The following is a 24,061-nucleotide window of genomic DNA, read 5'->3' as shown; positions in this document are numbered from 1 at the left end:
TAAACTTCCCTCTGATCCGAGGGAATTAGCAGTTATTATATTCATACCAACGAGCCGAAAGTGAAGGTGAGCGATGACGTACCCATTTTACAATAGCGTACCTAAAGGGTGTACTGCCATGGCGCTGTTGTACAACTGATGAAGTAAATTATCGAAATAACAAGGAAGCAAATTATTTAACAAGTTAGGCAAATACAAGTGGTATGTCAAGTATTCTGATTGAAAATTTTCATGCAAAAGGATATTGGGACAAAAATACACTATCTGGACTGCTGGGGTTGGGGGGGTGGGGGGGGGGGAGTCCTGCAAGCAACTGCGATGCTTGGAGAAAAATCTGGGAAACATTTATGCATTTATAATGGCTAATAGCAGTGTGCAGTCTTGCATGCCACTATCATACTGGTGCTGGTGTTTTCAGTGACTGCAGTGCAGGTATGACATTCAAGATGATAAAGACAGCTATTGTCTGTAACAATCACCTGCAGGAGCCCCACAAAGTTTCAACAGTAGATATTTAGTAGATATATATATCAGGCAGACTTTGCAAGTGCAAAGCAGGTTGAGAGTTGGGGCGAGGGGTTCTGCAAAAAGAAAGAGAAACTTGCTTCACTTGTCCTTTGCGCTTCTCATCCTGAAGGGCAGGCTACGTCCCGAAGTAGTGGTTACGAAACCGGCTCGTCATTTTGTTATGTTCCACACGCTCCTGAGAGGAACATGCTGCAACCGCCCAGCACAGTATAGCACCTCAGTACTCGGCCAAGAAGCGAGCGTGTGACTCACCCCCCGTCATTTAGCCTCCCTGCACCAAAAATATTATGCTTTTCAAGGCTGGCTCAGGCTGGTTTTGGAACTGGGCAGGCCAGAGAAAGAATGTGCTCTGCTGTGCAGGAATTCAGCTGGCACCTTGGCTGTCCTGGGGGCAGACTTAACGAGGCCTTGTAATAATTTAACAAAAGCCAGGCGCCTCGGTGCTCAGACAATACTCAGCCCCCTTTCTGCATCTGTTATTTCATGGAAAAGAGAGTATCTCGACAACCAAGTGTTTTTTATATGCAAATATTTATTGTTTGACAAGGTTACTCAGCTTCACACAAATAAGACAACACCAGATATACAAATCTATTATAAAATAGCAATAAAGAATGCTGTTTTATTACCCCAGTTCCACAATCAATGAAACAGCAAATAAAAGTTACAATGCCCATATATTTTTTTCATGTATAAAAATAGTTTTCTTTTTAAGTACAATTACCTGTTACAGATATTAAAAACATTTAAATAGTGAAATCTCAACACATATAATTTATATAAACACTGGCAAAATATACACGTATATACAGATTTAGATATTTATAGATTGCACATTTCTCTATAAAAATTCAAGTAGAGTACCATCAGTAATGGAGTGGTAAGATTTGATAACATGACAATAGATTTCCCCGTACAGTGTCCACACCTATATTTGGATATATAGTTCCACATTTGAAGTACAGCTCCCAATCTAGAGAGTCCTTTCCTTGGCATCATCATTGCTTTTGTGTCCAAGCTGCCAGAGCCCGACTCCAAATCTTCTGTAACTTTGTTTCGCCATAACAAAACATCCAGGCTGTGCTTGGAGATGCAGAGGGTCCCCAGTCCACCAGTGTGCTGGAGGAATGTTCCTCAGGAGCTGGGAGAGAGACAGAGAGTGGTGTCAGCTTCTAACATCCTGCGGGGGCCTGATTCTGCCCCCTCCAGCCGTTCTGTGTTGTGCTTTAGCTGAGGTGTGGGTACCCCCCCACACACACTCCCTTTCACACCCCCCGCCGTCCACTCCTGTCCTGCGGGGGCTCTGCTCCGCTCGCCCGTGGCCGCCGCTGCACTCCGCTGAGGTGCTTGTAGTCAGTCAGCCCGTTTCTTTAGACATGTGGTCTCCGCTCCAGTCTCGCCTGGAAAAAATGCGCTGAAGCGCAGCTGGCGGCAGTCAGAGACATGCTGCTGGATTTTTCAAGACCGGCCAGTGAATAATTGTCCATGGCAGGCGGGACACCGCGATCCCCCCCCCCACCCCCGGCCCTCCGTTCATGTCCGCCGGAGGAGCTTCTCCAGCCTCTGCAGCCGGTCGGCTCGGAGCTGCCGGAGGGTGCGGTGAGCTGGCAGAGAGCGCCGTCGCCGGCCGTACCCCAGCGGGCTGATCTTGTCCATGGGGGCGCTGCCAATGCGCAGCTGGCTGTTGAACTTGTTCAGCCGGTCCATCAGGTCATTCATGGCGCAGGTGCTCAGAGAGCAGCTTGACCGCTTGGCCTGGCCGTTGGAGCTCTTTGACCTCCTCACCCGTGTGCGGATATCAGTGCTGGAGAAAAAATACAAAGGAGAGAGGAGTTTACTCGTGGAGTCCATGCACTGTAAGCCTGGCCAGTTCCCCTCAACACGAGGAACTGTTAATAGTGCTTCACTCATATTTTCTGTCTTATAATTTAAAAAAGTTTCTTTGCAAAAAATAGAACTGACTCATTAAAGGAAACTTAGTCTTACCTTGAGTGAGGGCTAAAGGCATCCCTGACATCTTCTGGTTTAACGAACTGCACCACATCTCCCATTCCACTTAAGTCTCGTTTCGTTCTGCTCTGCAGCCAGATGCTCAGTCTGCCAGGGAGTGAAAGGACTTCATTAGAAACCGGCACACAGTACACTGCTGCTGAGCTGCCAGTAAAACAGCAGGACCTGACAGGATCAAACTAATTATAAATGAATTAGGAATTAAATCCGCTTACCTCTTTTTCATCTCTGAGCTTAGACCGGGCTTGGCACTCTCCACACTCAGTGTAAATGTTGCGAGCAGAGAGCAACACAGGATGGTCTGAAGTAGCAGTTTCATTCTGACTGAAAGCTGTTGAAAAAGACGACCACTTGTTACTCATTCATTCATTCATATAAAAAATGCTTAACATCTCAGTTACTTTGTCCTTATAATCACTCTCTGCCCTGAGCTACACCTGAACTTGCTTGCACAAGAGTAGAGAGTAGAGTCCAAAAGCCAAACTGTTACCTCTGTCCATCCACTTCTTTAAAAGGACACTGAAGATATCATTAATGCTAATATAGAAACTGTTTTCCCCCAGAATGTCAGGGAGCAGCTCAGTCTGTGGTGGAGCAGCACTTAAACTTCATTAGTATACTATAAACTTCATTAGTATGTTTTTTAAAAACTTCACTGCACTTAGCTACAGGACTTCACTTTGCAGACTCACTGCGGTGTGATCTGCACTGCCAGGGACAAGCTGCCAAGAAATTTTTGTTCTGTTTTTTCCCTGAGAGCTCCCATAGACGTGATCAGAACTTTACATTCAGCAGGACAAGAACTGAAACATCTTACACAACCTGTCTAGATAAGTCCCCAAAGAGACCGGTCAGACCCCAGGAAGAAAGTACAAAAAGTTCAACTGAAATTCAGACAGATATTTAACATAAGAACTTCACATACCTGAAACTGAAAGTAATCCGCTTGAATAAGGTGCTAAGAGAGACTTCTGACAAAGTATCCCAGAGCTTGCAGGGCTCCTATTAGTGTTGGTAGGCAGCCGTGACACTTAGCTAATAGTCTGACTCGCAAAGCCGGACTTGGGAGCATTTATAGTGCAGGTGGGAGGGGCTTGCCGGCTCATATTCTCTCATCCCTCATCCTGACTCTTCCACTAGCCAGCACATGACTGCAAAAACATGACCTGCCTATCATAAACATAATGCTATCATATTTTCAGGGAATTAAAAAAATGTAAGTAAATTCCATACCACTGACGGTGACCTCATGCACGCCTCAGAGGTACATGCTACAATAGCATTCTTGTTCCATAAAAATCAGCTATTGCTTTTAAATGTTTCTTATTATAATTCTTGTAAACTTTGGATTAGGTCAACTTTAGCTAAATTTGTTTAATCCTAAATTAATATTAATTCATGTGTGCGTATGCGTGCGTGTGTGTGCATGTATCCATAAGTAGAAAAAGAAGGAGTTTATTAATTGTTTAATGATGTAGTTCTTTGGAAGGTACTGTATGTGAAATAATGTGAAGCTGACTGAGGGTTGCACTGATAAAACAAAACAAAAAAAATATACCTTTTTTTAATGACTCAAATCTTATAGCAAACTGTTCAACAATCTGGTATCACTTTTTGTAAACATAAATATGGCAGAAGGAAGAATGTTTGGACATTTTTATATTTTATATGGATATTCAACAAACATATACAATTTGTGTGTGTGTGTGGGGGGGTATGTATATATATATATATACATACATCTCACATTTTAATCTTGTGAGGACCATTTTTCAGTCCACACAAGGGGAAACTGAATTTTCTAAAAATCTGTGACTGCAATCAAAACACTAAAAATGCCAAAAGACTTGTATATTTTTGGTTACTTAGGGTTAAGGTTGGGGCTGGGTAGGGGCTATGGTTCTCATCACTGGGATTAGGGTTTTGCCCATAGAAATGAATGGAGGGTCCCCACAAAGATATGAATACAAATGTGTGTGTGTGTGTGTGTATTACTGCCCTGCAGTGGTATCTCTCATGAAACTCACGCATAATCAAAATGTAATGTCAAAATCAAAAAGGCAGAACTTGTTTTAAACACAGCCTAATCTGTTCTCAATAGATCTTTATAACATGTTTACTACTGTGATAGAGTAGTGAGTGCATTTCAGAAAGCTCAAAGTGACCTTCACCATAAGTTGTCTAGAATTGCAAATGAACGTTTGGTTGCTTGTGATTATGGTAACAGCACTTGAACTGCTTTGTAAGTACTCTGGATGTATTTTAAACAACTGATTAAACAGCCTGTGCGTGCCCGGTTGGAAAATAGCTAGGGCTAAACACATTTTCCACTTTCTTGATATGTAAATCATTCAGGCAGTTGCACAGAGGGAGCCATAAAGTTTAGCTTTTCAGCATGTGACTTCACAGCTTTGTGCCTGTTTGATAAACTAAGCAATATGGAGAATCTTAATTGGACACAAAAGCATTATTGTCGGCTGGGGTGGAATTTTACTGAACCTTTATATGTCATTCAGGCGAACACAGTGATTGTGCTGTTAGAGAAATGATATCCTTATTTGGTAATTTTGCTTGGGAAATTGCACAAGAGACAATAATGATAAACTCATGTGATTGTGTGCAAATTACTACTTATATATAGAAAAAGCTGATGTGAAGATTGTCAGGGGGCTGATTCCGATTCGTGTTGCAGTTACCCCAACTTCTCGGAATGCAGGGATGGGAGAGAATCCGTACAGAGATGATGTTGTGAAATATTTCTTACATGAATCACTCCTACTGTCAAAAGACTCATAACTGACCTAGAAATTTCATGGAATAATGCCATAGATTTCTTCATCAATTGTTTTTGCTTTGCCAGTAGTCACAATAGGTCTTTTGACTTCACCATTTTTTTAATAAAATGACCATCAGTAATTATTGGTGAGTTCCATTTGAACTGGGCAGTCGGAATTTACCAGTTCTTAGTTGGAAATACCAACTGGAACGCCCCCTGAAGTTGGAGTTCTGACTCAGAAAGTCGGAGGAACCCAACCTCAGACTCCAAGATGGTTGTGACCTTCATCCACCTAAGTGAAAGCTTTAGTTATACATTGTTTATTATCACTTATGTCTTTTTTGGATTTCATTGAATTGGTTGTACACACGGTACTGTGCACCCTGCATCTGTGGACGTGTTGCTGCAGTGTTCCTGTGCACAAAATACTGCATAATGTGTAATCGACTGCAATTGCTGACAATGGCTAACAATGAGTCTGGCTAGAACTGATACTGCTAGATGGCTTTTCAGCTGATTGTGCTGGAATGCGATTGAATCAGTTGTGACATCATTCCCAGCTCCTACTTCCGAGGTAATGGAACACAGCATAAGCCCCCCGCCCCACCATTGGTACGTGACACAGCTTTTAACAGTAAATTGTATTGTTCTAGCATCACCACTAACAGGACTGAATATGTGTCAGAGTTTTAAACATTAATATAACCTTGATGCTTTTTAAACTTGCCCTGTGAAAATGCACAGAGTGAGAGTGGCTGAAAGGCTATTTGCAGTGCTTTTAGTCAAAGGCACTGCAATTTAAGCAAAAGCAAACGATTTATGCTGAAATCAAACTCATAGTGAATGTACTCAATGATACTGACTTGCTTTAAGCTACATACAACACTTGTCCCATTCATTGCAATATTAGCTCACAGTAAGTACACAGTAAGACTTGTAACTAATTGGAAATGTTTTATAGCTAAAGAGTTCCTGTTTATAGCACAGGCAGAAACAAACTTCCCAGACCAGCACTGATTTTCCACCATGATGTGACAACTCCTGCTGTTTGCTCTGTACATTTAGCAGTGGACGTTCATGGACCACTGCAAGCCAGTGTTGCCCAGTCAATGAACACTTGTTGTTTTTAAACTTGAAGGTGACCCTGCTAATGTGACTCAGTGATCTGACTTTTGCATGACTGAGCACTGTGTCTCATTGTATCTGGAAACCTCTGTGTATTCTTCATGTTACGTGGAGAGACCCTTCTTGTTTTTGAAGACAGAGCAGATGCTGAAGCCTATATCAGGCAGGTTACAAGGCTGTGCTACACCAAAGGCGTAAGTTTGGTTTCAACATTGGTAGGGACCACATCATCCCTGACCGCCACTCTCCAAAACACACAGTGCTCCTACAATATTGTGTCCCTACACTCCATCCCCAAATCTACGCTCTGAATGCATGCACACATCAGTGCTGGTCTGGGAGGTTTTTTTCTACTTGTGCTATAAACAGGAACGCTTTAGCTATAAAACATTTCCAATTAGCCACAAGTCTGACACTTCTCCTTTGTACTTAATGTGAGCTAATACACACACTTACATATTGAGCATTCCCAGACTGCGAAGATGAAACACGGAAAACATGCAAACAAACAGAGCAAAGATTTGCTATAGCATCTTGATAGATCTGGTTTAAAAGTTTAATAACCCAAATTAATAATAAATAATTCAACAGCAATGATTGCAGTAGTTTATCAGTTGCTTTAAAATGATTTATGGTAACTCAGAAACTAAAACAAGACGCAACTAGGCTACTTCACCGTAATCACATTTAATAATCCAACCGTAATCAAACAGGGAATATTCTTACAATTCGTAATTAATTCCCGTGTTTTGATTTGTGTGTTTCGGATATATAAAATCGTTTTTTAAATTTTTTTGTCGATGTGACACATTTCAGCGATAAGTATTTTGCAAGCCCGATTTCTTATCAGTTTTCCAGCGGGAAGCACCCGCGAAACGCAAGGCCTCCGCCCAAGCGGGGTCACTCTCCGCGACGCGCAGGCGCACTGCTCCCGCTGCTGTCAAACATGGCTGTGCTTTTTGGATAAAGAAAAATGTTCAATAGGCTTGTTAGATTTCCAATAGCATCAAACGATGGCTAGATTGGCTGATTATTTCATTGTGGTGGGATATGATCGCGAAAAGACAGGTGAGTTCCCAAATTTACTTATTTCAGCGTGGATACAACATTGAGAATTCCTTTTTTTTTGTCAGGCCGTAACACTGAGACAATACTGTACTGGGATAACCAGGTTGGAAGATTGCCACTTTGCGCTTGATGGTTTCACATTGAAATAGTAAATATTTAATACACAGTTATACATTTGTCGGACATGAATGTTGCGATGTATGCTGTCTGTAATCAGATACAAAAAAGAAACTAACTATGCCGTCAGATTTGGAATGTATTACAAGTATAACTAGATTAAAGTTTCCCTCAAATGAGTCAACCTGTCATTCCTTTTCTAAGTGAATGACAAGTCGATGTGATTACGGTAGGTTATATATACAAAGGCATGTATATCAATTCAAAAAGTTTACCAACATTCCTACCTATCACAAACGATGTTTACGACCTCTTTCCTGAGCCATACACTCGGCAGCGGTTTAACTGGAATACTAAACTATAGATAGACTTACTAAACTATATACTTTAAAGCTTTTAATCAATATGCTTTAGGGTTAACAGGAGTCGGCGTTGGAAACGCTATTTTGTGTTATATGTGTTATTTTCTGGTCCATTTTTGTTTACTTTTTCCATATATCTTTTCGATAATTTTTTTATGCTGTTAGTTTTTTTTAATTATTTATTCCAAACACGTTGCATTGATATTTCTGTGGCGTTTAATGCGGTGCTTTTGGTTTTGCTCCTGTAAAAACAACACGCAGCTCCTTTAGTGTTGTATTGGGGACTAGAGACAAACGGGTGCGCGTGTCGCTGCTGCTGAATGGGCGCTTTCCTGGGAAACTTCCTCTGCTGCGCGAAGGCGATTCGTCATCTTTACTGCTAGGAAACATCCGTCATTAAAAAGGCCGGAATGAGTAGTGCATCTCCCTGGGGTGCGCTGGTTATACTGTATCCTGCTCCGAGCAAAGGCCTAGAATTGCACGTCTCACCAACGCTGATTTGTGGTTTTCCGCAAAATCTGTGCAAAGTGAAGCGCCACATCACTAATTTCTGAAGATATGTGCAAGTTATCTTTAATAGAAAGTATTTCATATCATTCATAAATTACGTAGTAGTAGTAGTAGTGGTAAGGGTGGTAGTAATAATGTAGTAATAGTAGTAGTAGTAATAGTAATAATGATGAATGATGAATTTTTTTTGTCAGTAGTTATTTTAGATTAATTGTTTTTTCACGAGGGGGAAAATAAGTCAGTTATGTCTGTACAATTATAAAATCTGCCAGATTTTTGGGTGTGCATTTAGCCTTTACTGGAAAAGAATCTCCTATGTTGTTGGACTCCTTAAGGAAGAGCATTATGCAGTGTCAGCATGCATTAATATATGAAAACACACGTGGAGTGCAATAATGAGTATAATAGTTGTGTTATTAAACTCACTTCAGGTAATTTACCTTTTATTGTTTTAAAATTTGTGTACTGGTCGGTTACTAGCTGAAAATGAAATATAAGTATTTTGTGCAACTGGAAAGAATTACCATGCATGCATTCATCTCATATTCTAGTTAGTGTAGAACCAACACATGTAATCTTTAATGAGTGGTGTAGTGTAATTGTAATAATAATACTTGTAATAATGTGTTATAATTTGTTTCATTGTTTGTGAATTAAACAATTATTCAGAAATTAGCAAGGTAACTGAACCAACAGGCCATTGTTTGCTGATTACGTCAACATTTTGAGTTGGCTGTGTTTGGATAAATATGAGTACTGAACACAATCAGAAGAATTTAAAGAATTTTAGTATATATGCTTAAACAAGTTTATTCTTGGAAATACACGTTTACCATTATCTTTTTAAAAATACAGTTGTATTTGATTGCACAATGAGGTCAGAAACAGAAAGTGCTTATCTCATTGCTGTTTGGAAATCAATATCTGATAGGATATCAAAATCCTAAGTTTGAGAAGTTCTTTGCAGTCATGTGGTTGGAAAAAAAATCTATGTTTCCTAATTATTTATTAAATAAGTAAATTGTCCTTTGTAAGAGTAAGACCCAAATAAGGAACAATCTGGTGCTGAAAGGAACCGAATATTTCTGTCTTTCTATGTTTTCAAAATATGCTGTCATTCCAGAATCTCTCTAAAAATCTTAAAATGTATAAATTTTCAATGTCTTATCTTTATAAATACTTAATTCTTAATTATCAGGTAGACGCTTAAGCTTTCAGTTGAGCTAGCCTTTCCATACTCCATACGTATGATTTATTTATGACCTACAGGCTATGTGCGACCATGGCCATTTGAGCCTAGTACATGGAGAATATCAGCATTAGCTTGCATTGTTGCAAGCTATAAACCAAACGCATGCCTTGCTGTAAAGTTTGAAAAGTAGATTGGCTCAAGGGGAGTCTGATCTGCTGCTTAGGCTAAGTGAAAGCTGTGATTGTAATAATCAAAACAAAGCATTTTATTTTTTTTTGTTTGTTTGTTTTTCCTTAAAGATGTAGAGAGCATTACCCATACAAATGGTTTTGTTTCAGGGTGTAATTAATAACTTAAATAGTTTAAGCAGTCACTGGGCAGGTGGGGGCAATTATATTGTGCACAAGGCTTAGGGATTATTACTGCACAATCACTTGTTATTGTTTAGCAGCAGTAAAAAAGGAATTTCTGCTGTCTTGATATGTGAATGTAGCACATTCCTGCGGTCCATTATCTGGGGGTCAAGACAGATTCTACGAAGGGGTTAGAACTTAAGTGAATCATACCAAGTAATTTACTTTAAGATGACCTTAGAGTATGTGTACCAAACTTAAGATTGTGCTTTTGAGAATAATTCAGATGAAGAGCATTGTAAATAGACAGGTTACTTTTCTGATTTGGTAATCACAACCAAAAGATTGTTACTTAAAATATTAAGACTAAGCTATAATATCCATCCATCCATCCATCCATCTTCCAGTTGCTTATCCTAGTCTGGATCGCAGAGGACCTGAAGCCTGTTCCAGTTTGTGGGTCATTGTGATTGGGACGCCAGTGCACTGCAGGACACATACACACACATGAAAATGGGCTATTTAGTGTTGGGACGCCAGTCCACTGCAGGACACATACACACACATAAAAATGGGCTATTTAATGTTGGGACGCCAGTCCACTGCAGGACACATACACACACATAAAAATGGGCTATTTAGTGTTGGGACGCCAGTGCACTGCAGGACACATACACACACATGAAAATGGGCTATTTAGTGTTGGGACGCCAGTCCACTGCAGGACACATACACACACATAAAAATGGGCTATTTAGTGTTGGGACGCCAGTCCACTGCAGGACACATACACACACATAAAAATGGGCTATTTAGTGTTGGGACGCCAGTCCACTGCAGGACACATACACACACATAAAAATGGGCTATTTAGTGTTGGGACGCCAGTCCACTGCAGGACACATACACACACAAAAAAATGGGCTATTTAGTGTTGGGACGCCAGTCCACTGCAGGACACATACACACACATAAAAATGGGCTATTTAGTGAAGCTAATTGCTTGTCTTTGGAAACCCAAGTATCTGGAAGATACCCAGGTGACATGGGGAGAACATGCCAGTTCCACAATTATAACAGAGGTGAGCTTTGACCCACCATAACTGGAGGTGTGATGCCAGCATGCCGTCCTCTAATATCAGCCATCTACACCTAATAAAATTTAAAAACCAAGAGTCTGCTAAAAACTGAACTTTGCTGTCCGCCTCATGGTTTCTTCACTACTCAAACGCCATAATAGCTCCAAGGCTAGGAGCAACAAATTATTGAATGTCTTTTAATTATGTTTTGTGTGCTGTAAAATATTATTAACAAATTTATCATTTCTTTGCAGTGAAGTCACAGAGTCTTTAGCAAGCCAGCCTGTGTAATAAAGTCACAGAGACACAGGCTAGCCAGCCAACCAACCTGTGTAATGAAGTCACAGAGACTCTAGTCAGCCAGCATATTTAATGAAGTCACAGAGACACTGTGAGAGAGCCTGTGCAATGAAATTGTAAGCCTCGTTTCCACTAACGTGGTGCCAGTGCTGGTCCCGGACATTTTCCCAATCCGGCACTGGTTCCAGGCGTTTCCACCGCATGGCCCTGGGCCAGAAAAAACAGCTCCAGCACGGCGCCACAAAAAAGCTGGGCTCAGAATCTGGCACCGTAATGTCAGTGAAAGTGGGACGGGCTATGGCATCCAAACCTTCCATATATCCGGAAAATTCAATCCATAACCGATATAGTTAGTCTAATAACAGCGGTGCTGGCAGTGAAACAACTTGCCAGCTTATTAGCGGAATAAGGTTACATCGTTTTTTTATTCTGAGAAAAACGAAAGAGCGATCTATTGGCCAGATTTAATAATAAAGTATAAGTATGTTGCAGGCCGAATAAATAAAATATTATGGTGTTTGAGTGGCAAAGAAACCATTTGGCGGTCAGTAAAGTTCAGTTTTTAGCAAACTCTTTTATTGCACAATCCTTAAAAGGACAGTGGTAAAACAGCGAGCGAGAATAAACTCACTTACACACAGACAGGGAGCCTATACGGAAACAAAAGTGGATGCAGGCAATAGAGACAAAGCGCAAAAAGTCATGCTCCGGAAACTTTTTTCGTTTCGGCAAAATAAATCAAAAAATCGAAATCGAAATACCTACGTAACATTTTTGTTCCGTTCTTTTTTTTAAACCGGTGGAAACTCAGCCGGGTTCTCAAAAAACACCAAGCGAGAACCAGCCCGGCACCAACACCAGCTCTGTGTTTGTGGAAACAAGGTAATAGACACTCTAGTCAGCCAATTAGCCTGTGTAATGAAGTCACAGAGACTCTAGTCAGCCGATTAGCCTGTGTAATGAAGTCACAGAGACATCAGTTAGACACATTAAGCTGGTCAAAAGGTGGGTCAGTATAAACAAAATAATCAAGTACACCTTTGCTAATTGGTTATGAATGCTTTTCAGTTAGCTGGATACCTTATGAAGCTGACATATCCCAATTAATAGTCCAGTTTTGTCAGCACGATGGTAACATGAATTAAATTCTTTTTGTTTGTAAGTCATAAATTCTTTGTGATACTCTGACTGTCCTTTGTACATGTTATGATGCAGGTGTATAGGGGCGCTTAATTTTTAAATCTGAATTTTTAAATTTTTTGATGATCTGAAAAAGCCATGAAATGGCTTGGTCTTAGTGGGGTGGTTTTCTGTTCCATTGATAAAATATGTGTGTGTGTAATGGGTGAGCAGGTGTACCTTACTTTATGGGGACACAATCCCCACAACGTGATGAATACCCGTTTTTTTTTTTTTTTTTTTATAAACATCTGTGACTGCAATTAAAAAGCTAAAAATGCAAAAAGTCTTGTATTTTGCTTGGTTACTTATGGTTATGGTTAGGGCTGTGTAGGGGTTAAGGTTGTCATAGTTAGCGTTAGCATTTTTCCCATACAAATGAATGAGTGGTCCCCATAAAGATATGTTTACCCGACATGTGTGTGTGTGTGTGTATAGCTTGTTTGTATTTGAGACATGATGGCTATACCATTTAAATCAGTGGGTTTTGGAATGTGTCATGTTTCACTGGAACTGTGTGCCTTCTCTCACTCGCCTTGACCTTGGCTTCCTGGAGACCCTCCCCCCACCCCCCCACTTGCATTTCTGGACCTACAGACGATTCTTGCTTGAATAACTGTTGCCTTGAGTCATTTATGGACAATGTTGGATATCTGTTTATCTAACCTTCTCATCCTTTATCAAAAAGTACCAGTGGACAAGGGCTGGAACGCCATTTGGCATGGTTGGTTGTGTATCTTGGCAGGGCACCAAAGTGAGCTGCTGGAGTTGTAATGTGCGGGTCAACAAGGACATGAGATCCCTCGTGGAGTGCGCTGGATGTCAGGTATATGTGCTGTGCATTGCCATCAATCACCAGATTGACTCCTTCAGCAGAAACCAGATCAATCCGGCTGTATCCAGTGTTCAAAAATCCCATCTACATTCTGCTGGGTAAAGCACAAGTACCTAGCTTTTCAGTTTATGCTAAGGCTGTGTAGTTGCTTACCCTGTGGGACTTTGCTTTAGGTAATGCAGCTGTCTTACCTAGTCACCCTCGTGGTGATTTTACCTTTGCTTGCATTGTCAGGCCTGAGTTGGAATAGGAGCATGGGTCAGGAAAGTATAAAGATAATTTTCATTAATTGTGGAGAAACAAGAAGTGTTAGGGTAGAAGTTTTGTACCTCATTTTATCATGTAAAAGTCAATCTTTTCCTCCTTTAAATAACATAATGATTCTCTTGATAAACCCCAGGTATGTTTTCATTTGGTACATTTGTTTGGTAACATTATATGTGCTTGTCAGGTAAAAGTCAATACAAATAAACATACTTGATTAAGGTAAACCTTGTGTAAATGGGTCTCCTGTGAAGATTACAACTGTTTGTAATACTTGTAGCTTTGCCATCTCCTGCAGTATATTTTCATCATTGTCCTGGCATGGAATGTTAGTGTCTCATTGCTGCTTTGAACAGGCCGCACATGGTTCATAGGTACGCTGTTCTCCAGGAACTGGTGAAAAGAGTCTGTAAAATTGTTCAGGCAATAAACAGTAACTTGCAAGAGAGAAATCCAAAAAGCTACTGTGCAGTGGGCGTTTGTCATGACAATTGAGCCTTTCCTTTGAAAAATAATGTATTATAAATGCACACTATTCAGTTTCAAAGGCATAAAGGTAATGACACTTGACTCTTTTTACACTGTTAGCATTTACTAAGCAGTATGAATCTGGAGCCAGAAATCACATCTGGATTGCTCTTAGGAAACCAAACATTTTGGCGATTCAAGCATGCAAGATTTCAATGAATGGATGAAATCTTTAATGAGCAAATAGCACAAAACTGCAAATGTAATTACCAGTGCTGTGCAGCTGATAGGGAAATGGGGAGGTTTGCCTGGAACAGGAGCCAAATGTCAGAGCCTGCTTAGGAAAGTGCTGGCCCATACTCCTAATAAGGAATAGCTAATTGTACCTCTAAAAATGACTTATCAGCACATAATTTTTTGGACTGTTTCAGATATGTTTCAAGGGATCAACATGTTATGAATCATGAAGCTGGAAGTACATTTTCATGGATTGCCTATGTATTTTGTCAGCCAACCTAATGGAAAGATTTCAGTTATGGTTGTCTGAAAATCTGTTGTCATTAAGTAGTGTTTTTCATAGTCAGTGTTTGTTTTATTTCTTCATGACAGTAGATGATGTAATAACAAACATATACTGCAGTGCTCAAGAGGCCCCGAACAGGTTTTTCAGATTTGACAGGAAGTTAATAACATAAATTCTCTTGATGTGATTCAGATGCTGTTGGGCTGTTTTTGTCTAGAATTCAGTTTTGGCAGAATTTCAGCTGCATCACTTTTCAGCTACCTCTTTAAATTTTTACACAATTTAACATGTGCGCTGCAAGTTAAGATGAAATTCAGCAATTAAATAAAGCATCCATCAATTTATAAAATATCTCAATACAATTTATAGATAAGGTCATGTTGGCTGATTTTCCCATTGTGTGTGTGGGTTTGTATGTGTGTCCCCACAATGTGGTAAAACCTGTGTGTGCCTGCCTGCTAAAGTGTGTGAACCTGAAAAAAGAAACACCTCATTGCAAAGGTACTTCAGTAACGTGTCTCTATTGCTTATACCAGACGGATGTCCGGTAGTAAGGATGTGATTTTTATCGAGCCGCTCACCTATAGTCCAAACTAGACCTGGGAATCTTGGATTCTGCCTGTATTTTAGAAATACCTGTGGACTATATGAGCTGTGTGATTCAGATCTGAACAGAGAGCCTGCATGAGTGCTGAGCGCAAAAATAAAATTTATTTAAGTTAAGAAATCTTTACCCAGAATGGCTTAAAAATCCAAGCAACACAGCTTTCGGCGCAACAAAGTTTAATCTCTGAGTTATTCATGGAAAAAAGTGGATTTTCCATTAGCATTAGCATTTTTTAACTGGAGACGAAGTCGTCTGCTTTATATGATATGAATGGTTTTGTTTAATCCCAGTCTGCTGTATTTTCCTACCGGACTTTCAGCCTGAACTGTTGCAGCTAACAATTTATGACCCAAACGTATTACTATATTGTCAATTTTTTCTAACCATAAAAGCCTACATCAAAGTTGATACATTAAAATAGCTTTATAGTTAAACTCATAAAACATGTATAAGTATCAAAGTTAGGAATGGGTGACACTATTAAACTGTTCCTTTTCTGCAAGATCCTTATTTATGGAAGCCCTGAAGGGCAAAACACACCAGCAAACATAAGAGCGCATCAGCAAATGGTACTGAAAACGGAAAGGGTATGTACCTACTGATCATCATGCTTGTTACTGATTGGACAGGAAACCTGTCAATCGGCCAAGTCATAACTATAGTTAAGGCGAAGGTATAGTATCTCACAAAAGCGAGTACACTCCTCACATTTTTGTTAATATTTTATTATATCTTTTCATGGGACAACACTGACAATATGACACTTTGATAAAAATGTAAAGTAGTGAGTGTACAGCTTGTATAACAGTGTAAATTTGCTGTCCCCTCAAAATAACTAAACACACAGCTATTAATGTCTAAACCGCTGGCAACAAAAGTGAGTACACCCCTAAGCGAAAATGTCCAATTTGTGCCCAATTAGCCCTTTTCCCTCCCCGGTGTCATGTGATTCGTTAGTGTTACAAGGTCTCAGGTGTGAATGGGGAGCAGGTGTGTTAAACTTGGTGTCATCGCTCTCATACTGGTCACCGGAAGTTCAACATGCCACCTCATGGCAAAGAAGTCTCTGAGGATCTGAAAAAAAAAAAAGAACTGTTGCTCTACACAAAGATGGCCTAGTATATAAGAAGATTGCCAGCACCCTGAAACTGAGCTGCAGCACGGTGACCAAGACCATACAGCGGTTTAACAGGACAGGTTCCACTCAGAACCGGCCTCGCCATGGTCGACCAGAGAAGCTGGGTGCACGTGCTCAGCGTCATATCCAGAGGTTGTCTTTTGAAAACAGATGTATGAGTGCTGCCAGTATTGCTGCAGAGGTTGAAGGGGGGGGGGGGTCAGCCTGTCAGTGCTCAAGGCCATAAGCTGCACACTGCATGAAATTGGTCTGCATGGCTGTCGTCCCAGAAGGAAGCCTCTTCTAAAGATGATGCACAAGAAAGCCCGCAAAAGGTTTGCTGAAGGCAAGCAGACTAAGGACATGGATTACTGGAACCATGCGCTGTGGTCTGATGAGACCAAGACAAGGCAGGGCACCGTATTTTTCTAGCTTGCCAGCTAACATTAGCTGACTAGATTAAGGTTGACATATCAAGCCGTGACCTTGTTTTAAATCAGCGGTAGTTATTAAAATGATGTCTGATAATGTTATATTACAATACTATAATACTATACTATTACATTAAACTATATTAAAAAAAAAAGTTTTGATAGGTTATTCATATGTGCCATTTTCACCACTTTTAAATGTTTTAAATTTTTTTTTTACAGCTAATGATAAGGAGGTGTAAAAGTTATGTTGAAACTATCTGCGTGGTGCAACTGATTATTGTGTAGTAGTTCCTAAACTGAAACGTAGGGGCAGTTTACTACGATAAAACTTTGCGGGTGAAACCCACTGCAGAAAACTTGTAAATCTTCGTATCCTTGCAGAAAGAGTGATCAGGTTTATCAGGAGGAAATATTCCATTTTTTTTCATGGTACTTTATCTTTGCAAATGTTAACTATAAAAGAGGGAAACAAAGACCCTCGAGTAAACAAAATAGCAAGAATATTCTGTACCTTAAATGTCAGTCTATTGTTCCATTTGAGTGAGAATTTTCTGGAACTTGAAAAATAAAGCAGCACGTACTGACAAACTGAATAATGATCACTTCATTCATGGTTCCAGTTGGAGGTTTGCTCTATATTGTGCTTTTAAATATGGGTCAATGAGAAATCTCTTAAATCATGATTACTTTATTTACATGCATCATAGAACTCAGTGAAAGTGAAATTCTGCCACAGTTACACGGGAGGGAACAGGTGCATGGGGGACAACAGGACAGAACAGTACTAACATACAAACAGATACAGATACAGATGGGACAGTAATGTGGAGAGTGGAGCAATAAATATATTCACTATGCATACGTTTGTGCAGGTTAGGAAATGTGCAAGGACCATTGATAAAAGTGCAAACAAATATGCAAATAGTACAACCAAATGTATGAAGTTCCCCATCTTTCTTGGCAAGGAAGCAGGTTCTTCCAGGAGTAACGGACCTTTTCTATGAGTGGTTGACCTAGTGAGTAATTATACTAACACAAGAGCAAATTATTCGACATTGAAACAAATAAATTGATCTGAAATTTACCTATAAAACACATTCATTTATGTGCGATCAAACCAGATTTGTTTTAACAACAACGAAAATAGACACAGCACTGTATTGTTAACATTACAACCCAGAACAAAGGTTTTCAGTGCCACTAATGTAGTGCTTTTGTATTTGCTGGTGTGTATTCGCACTTGTTGGTGTGCTTTCATATTTGCTGGTGTGTTTTGCCCTTCTGGGCTTCCGTACTTATTTTCTTATCTGCTTATTATGAATATCTTCTGGAATTTAACTTATTGTTGTGATGTACAGCAATAGTCAAAAGTTTGGCCATGTCAAGCTGCCTAGGAGAGTTGCATCACATGACGTGGCCACCTGACTTAAACACAATAGAAATAGTTTTGGATGAGTTTGACCAGAGAGAGAAGGAAAAGTGGCAAATGAGTGCTCAGAATACACGTGAGACCTCCTTCAGGACAGCTAGAAAAGTATCCCAGGAGGCCACCTCGTGAAAGTGACGTAGAGGAGACAGTGGGGTCAGTCTGTCCCTGGAGCAGTTGGGGTTAAGGGTCTTGCTAAAATGCCCAATGGTGGGATCACTCTGCTGACCACGGGACCAGCAACCTTTTGAGTCCCAACCCGCAGAGCTGCCATCCACCCCCAACAAATTATTTTTTTAAGATACTTTTTTGGTCAGTACATAATTCCATGTCTGTTATTTTATGGTTTTGATGGCTTTATAATTATTATAAAATGTAGAGATAAATGCAGCTTTTCTGAGGGTAGGCTTGTCCAAACTTTAGACTGGTACTGTGTTCATAATAGTTAACTGAACTATAACTGGGGAAATGGAATATACTAAGAAAATGTGGGGTAAGATTAGAAGTCAAAATCATAGAACACTTTCAATGCAGACTTCTGCTATAGCAACTCATCAGTCTCCTATGGCAGAGTTTTTTCATCTGCTTTGTGTCAGATTTTAATAGTCAAATCAGTGTCTTATTATGAAAATGTACAGCAATGTTTTTTTTGCCCAAGTACCCTTGTGTTCCCATATCCTTGATTCATTCATGATTCATAGTCATGAGGCAATTATGCATGGAAATAACAATGAACATTTAGAAAGAAAAAGATGAGAACAGTTAGTGTATATTATTCACCTAATTGCAGTGATCAGCACTTAAAATGACACTGGAATGACACGTATGGTTTCCCGTGCTGCATATTCTCTGCTTTCCTGCATAGGCTACAGACATCTCCCCATCAGCTTTGCAAGATGGGTTGATGAAGTGAACACAAATTCTTGAATATGAATAGACTATCATGACTGTGAAACACACTGCCTATTTTCATTAGGGGTGACCTGATCCACTTTTCTTTTGGTTCCCTGATCCGATCCATTCAATATTTATATCTGCCAATTCTGAGTCTCGATCCAATCTTTTAATAAATATTTAATTATACATACGTACACAGAAGGCGTTGTCACATTTTTGTCTGAATAAGCATTGTGATTTTGCAGTATTCTTTCTTAAGTTTCTGCAAGGCCTCATAAAGATTTGGTGTCCAAAACAATGCTCTGTTGCAACCTCCTCTCGGAAGGATGGCATTGTAGACATCGCTGGTAGCTGTTGGGCCACTTTAACTTTCCAATTTAAAGAATTTTGACATAGCTGACATATCCTTAGTCAATAGTTTCAAGCCACATGCCTCGCTTACTGCAGCCCGTAATGAATCCTTACAATCTGCACAACTGATGCAGAAAATTAAATAGATCGGTCTTGGGATTGGGTTTTGTGGTAACCGATATCGATCAATTAAAAAATGCCTGGATTGGCCCCGGTTCAAATCTTTGATATTTCACTGCCAGTGAGCTGTTACTGCATATATTATGTTGTTTTGATCAGAGAATCTTGCTGAATCTTGCTGAAACCCTATAGGTTAAGCCAAATATTTAAATATGTTTTTGTATGGCAAAGTAATTTTTTTGAATAGGAGTTACTCCATATATTCGTCCATATATAGTTCATATATATAAAATCAAAGCATACACTGATGGTCCATTAGACATTCTTGCCTCATACCTGTGGCCAAACACATTGGGGTTTTTGTCAGTATAATTCTTGTGAAACTAGAGACTCAGGGTCTAATTTTTTTAGCTATAATGAGACTAATGGAAACAAAACACAGCCGCTCGCCTTGGCCAGGTTACGATAACATGGGAGCTGCGATGTGTGATTTTGATTAGAAAGGGGTGACTGGCATCCTTTGAAAAAGAGAACACAGAAATTAAATTAATAGCTAGAGTGTGTATACTGAACTGTGCACTTTTTTTCCCTTTTAGGATCTAAGCTTTGCATTGAGGCGAGTTTCTTAGGGCTTGATCTAGAGCAGACGTGCACCTTCACCATCATAATTCTAGTGTGTTCAGCAAGTGTCAGCAGTGGCAGCGAGCCACAGAGTGTTCTGTCTACCCTCGGGAGGTGGTGTTCCCACTGACCTGCTTTTGTCTCCCACTGTTTCTCCGATGATGGTGCTGCTGTACTGGAAACAGACATAGCCTGTAGTTTGACCCAAAGTGATATTGCAGTTGAGTGCGGTAACACACTTTTGCTGGGCATTTGAAATAAAGCCAGAATTGAATCAAGCCAAACAAATCTTTCGTCAAAACACGATCTTATCGCTATCAAGCAAATTGTGCGTTAAGACATTCCAGACTTATTTTGCGTGAATCACTTTTGACCTTCATTTGGTCTTAATGTTTTGTTTTACAGTCAGGTTTCAATTTTAACTTTTCCAGATAGCGTTTAATGCAGGGCTGTCTGTTGTAGCTACTTGGATGAACATAATCTTTTTTCCATTATTTGCTGACCTCTGAAATGTGAACTAATGTCAGCTATGATATGTGAGCTAAAATAAAAAACAAAATTTTCCATTATATGTCTTGCTTACAGAGTTGGCTGCATGGAATGACTTTCAAGGTAAATAATTGGCTGAGTAATGGTGCAATTTCAGTGTTTACATGATGCTAATTTATTGCTGTATTCCTCTTGTGGTGGTGTTAGCCCTCTAGTGGAGAGTGGGGAATAAGGATCTATATGCTAGCCTTCCCTGCACCTGTTCATGGTGGAAGTCAAACCAGGTTAGCTAGCTTACGTGGAGATGACGAAAGTCGGGTAATAACTCTGGGAATCTCAAGCTGCTTGATATGGAAGGCTGAGTTATTAAGCATTTTTGCTGTTTAGACAAAGGCCAAAAAAAATAATGAAGGATTTTCAGAGAGACGGAACATCTGTTGGAATCAAGGGAGAATTCAATCAGTCAGCATTTGTTTTGGAGACTGTAACAATCACACATTAAAACGATCCCTTAATGCGGCAGGTGTAAGTGTTTTCAGCCAGCATTTATGCAGTTAATACTGTATCCATCAGCCCAGAACTCTCCTGCAGTTTTTCTTCAAAACATGTTTAGGTCAATGCACACCTTTGAAGAGATCCAGGAATGTTGAACTTGACCACGTTACTTAAACCATTTGCGTAAGTAGAATTGCATGAGTGCCTTTGTGCGCAAACATTGTGCACTGTGCTATGCACACTGACTGTGTTGAAAGATTAAGACTCTGGTTTCAGATCATGTCCTCCAAGCTTAGATGCACTCTGATTGTTCCTCTGGCTGCTGCTTTTAAAGTAACTCGCTGCCGATTGCGTAGTTTCATATGGCTGGTGGACAAACTCGACAAAAATCTGACTTTTTAGTGAAGAAGGAGTAGCTTAAAGTTTTCATGCCCAGCATATAGAATTGAATAGTGGTGCCTTGTTTATCCCTATGGGGAAATTATCTTTTCATTTGTCCCAGCTTTCTGGCTGGGAGATATACAGATGCATATGGTTGAATGACAAATGAGGCTTTAACCAACTGAAAAATGTCAGGTGGTGCAACCAAAAATTATTATATTTTACATTTTTTTTATTATTTATTTATTTATTTATTTTTTTACAAAAAACCTTAATAATGTAACCATTTATGTGTCTAAAATGCATTAGATATTGTTATTTGTATTCACTGGACGTGGAATTCATATGGTTTTGGGACCAGTCTGCCACCACCGACATCGCAGACACTTTGCTTGCTATGACAATAACTAAAAAGTGTTTGATGGATCTTTTTCGAATTTCACAGAGGCATTTGTATGGGTGATGAATTGGAACTGATCAAATTTTCAGACGGATCACTCCAAAACTGATCTTCTTGGCAGCAAATTGGAAGGCAGTCGACATTTGTGATTAGTGAACAACTATTTGATGGATGTTATTACTGCTTCTCAGAAATATATGGATGATGATCTACAGTTGATTTCATTTTCATATAAATTGTACCAAAAATGAAGCAGCAGCATTGTGTGGCAGCTGTAGAAGACGCTTGGTCTTATGAACACAGTAACTAAAAGTGTTGTACGGGTCTTTTTAAAATTTTATGTAGGCGGGACAAAATGTAAGTACTCAAATTTCGGGGAAGATCACCTCAGAATTGAAGCAGCAGTGCATTACTGATTACAAAATATGATAGTTTCAGACATTTGATTCCGATATTGCGATACCCGTGAAATATTTTTTGCGTTCTTTTTCAGCCTTTGCAAAGTTGTAAGTGTGGACCTGATCAAATTTTGAGACAAATCACACCAAAACTGAAGCAGTGCCACAAAGTGACAGCTAAGATAAAGATGAGTTGATAAATGGCCTTAACCTTGTGAACCAGATAATGCTATTTGTTATTATTACTCTGTTTGATCTTTGATAGATCTTGTTATTACTTCAGAAAAACATTATATCAATGAAAAGCTACAAGTGAAAATATTCCCCATGATAGACCCCAAATCAACCCAAAACTGGAACTGCACTACAGAGGGCAACAGAGAGCAGAAATGGAGACTACAGCTACCATCTAATTCCATGGATCTATATGCAAAATTCCCAGAAATATTGTACAGGTCAGAGGTTCTCAAACTGTGGATGATTTTCTCAATATTCTGTAATAAAGTTTATGTTGATTCTTCATCACTAGCCTTTCTGCTCAGCAAATTTCATTGGTAGCAGTACAGTGGCCAGTGGGGGAAACTCAACGAAAACTATCATGGGGAATTTAATCCTATCAGTAGGGCTGGGTGTCATCACTGATGTCCCAGTTCACAAGGTCCTGAATTCATTTGAATTTCAGTTTGATTTGATTCAATATTAGCTGTGATGCCCAAAAGTTAGTAATCTGCCCAAATTTGGCATATCCTTATGTTTATTAAATTTGGTTAGCAGAACACGCCACATGCTCCTGTTTTGGTAAATCATGGACGCTATAAGCACTAAAGTGGAGGTGAATAAATCCACAGCTCAGCAGCCACAACATCTTTTGAAAGGGGAGATATTGTGGATAAACAAGTTAAAAAGACATCAGTGTTGTGGCACTCCTTTTTGAAGTTTAACATCAGATGTTGATTAAACATATAAATTCTGCATATCTTTAACTTTTGGGCTTTAATACTTGAGATGTACTACTAATCTGTTTATCAGATTGTTTACTTACACCCACATTCATATAATACCAAAAAGCCGGCCTCCAGACAAATTTTTACATCCGTTATGTAAAGTTCTGTAATCACGTCGTACATGTCAGGACTGATTTGTGTCTGCTGGTGCAACTTGTGGCAACACTGCCAGCTTATTTGACACACTAATAACAAAGTTCTATAGCTTATTTCTGATAAAAATCATCTCCTTTTTGTTCCATATGTAGCGTAATTCTAAGCACAAATATTTCAAACAATCGCAATGTGATATTATGCAGCCCAACCTTCAGTGAAGCAGCTCCCACCATGATTTTTAATCTGTTTTTGTCTGCCATCTTGTTATGCGGGAGTAACATTTCACTAGTCCATAGGAAAAGGCCTTAGACTGTAAAAGGCATACATTAAAAAAACTGATCTTGGGATTTTATGAATCGATATCGAATCATGTAAATGAAGATCGGTTTAACCCAGCTTTGTGTATTTTGGATAAGTGGGGAGAGTGTGTAAGGTAGGCTTTTAATAATAGTATTTTCATAGTACTGCGGTATTTTGTTTTGGTCAAATTTATCAGGATGTGGACCCTACCACCCCCCCCCCCCCAGCCCTCTAAG

The 24,061-nt window shown here is 39.6% G+C and overlaps 2 protein-coding genes across 5 annotated transcripts in view; one reads left to right on the top strand and one right to left on the bottom strand.

The window, feature by feature from the left end:
• Positions 1-1,040: 1,040 nt before the first annotated feature.
• The window catches only part of LOC111840919 (pro-adrenomedullin-like), a 34,698-nt gene continuing 11,677 nt past the window's right edge, over positions 1,041-24,061 (bottom strand). Inside the window, exons 1-4 of one of the 2 annotated variants that reach the window (XM_023806288.2) lie at positions 3,464-3,601; positions 2,754-2,869; positions 2,515-2,625; positions 1,041-2,332 (exon numbers count right to left, since the gene is read on the bottom strand). In XM_023806288.2, coding sequence (XP_023662056.2) covers positions 2,062-2,332; positions 2,515-2,625; positions 2,754-2,857 — 486 coding nt within the window. In that variant the 5' untranslated portion in view covers positions 2,858-2,869; positions 3,464-3,601 and the 3' untranslated portion in view covers positions 1,041-2,061. Of the gene's footprint in view, positions 2,333-2,514; positions 2,626-2,753; positions 2,870-3,463; positions 3,602-24,061 lie in introns of those variants that run through there. The other variant, XM_072718086.1, reaches the window with a different exon arrangement.
• LOC111840324 (myotubularin-related protein 13-like) overlaps positions 7,349-24,061 on the top strand; it is a 125,888-nt gene continuing 109,175 nt past the window's right edge. For all 3 annotated transcript variants that reach the window (XM_072718082.1, XM_072718081.1, XM_072718080.1), the window contains exon 1: positions 7,349-7,507. In XM_072718082.1, the coding sequence (XP_072574183.1) occupies positions 7,453-7,507 (55 nt within the window). In that variant the 5' untranslated portion in view covers positions 7,349-7,452. The remainder of the gene's footprint in view (positions 7,508-24,061) is intronic.

This window comes from Paramormyrops kingsleyae, chromosome 11 (genome assembly GCF_048594095.1).
Source record: "Paramormyrops kingsleyae isolate MSU_618 chromosome 11, PKINGS_0.4, whole genome shotgun sequence".
NCBI classification, from domain to species: Eukaryota; Metazoa; Chordata; class Actinopteri; order Osteoglossiformes; family Mormyridae; genus Paramormyrops; species Paramormyrops kingsleyae.
Note: the sequence above shows the minus strand (reverse complement) of the source record. Positions and strands in the feature narration are given on the sequence as shown.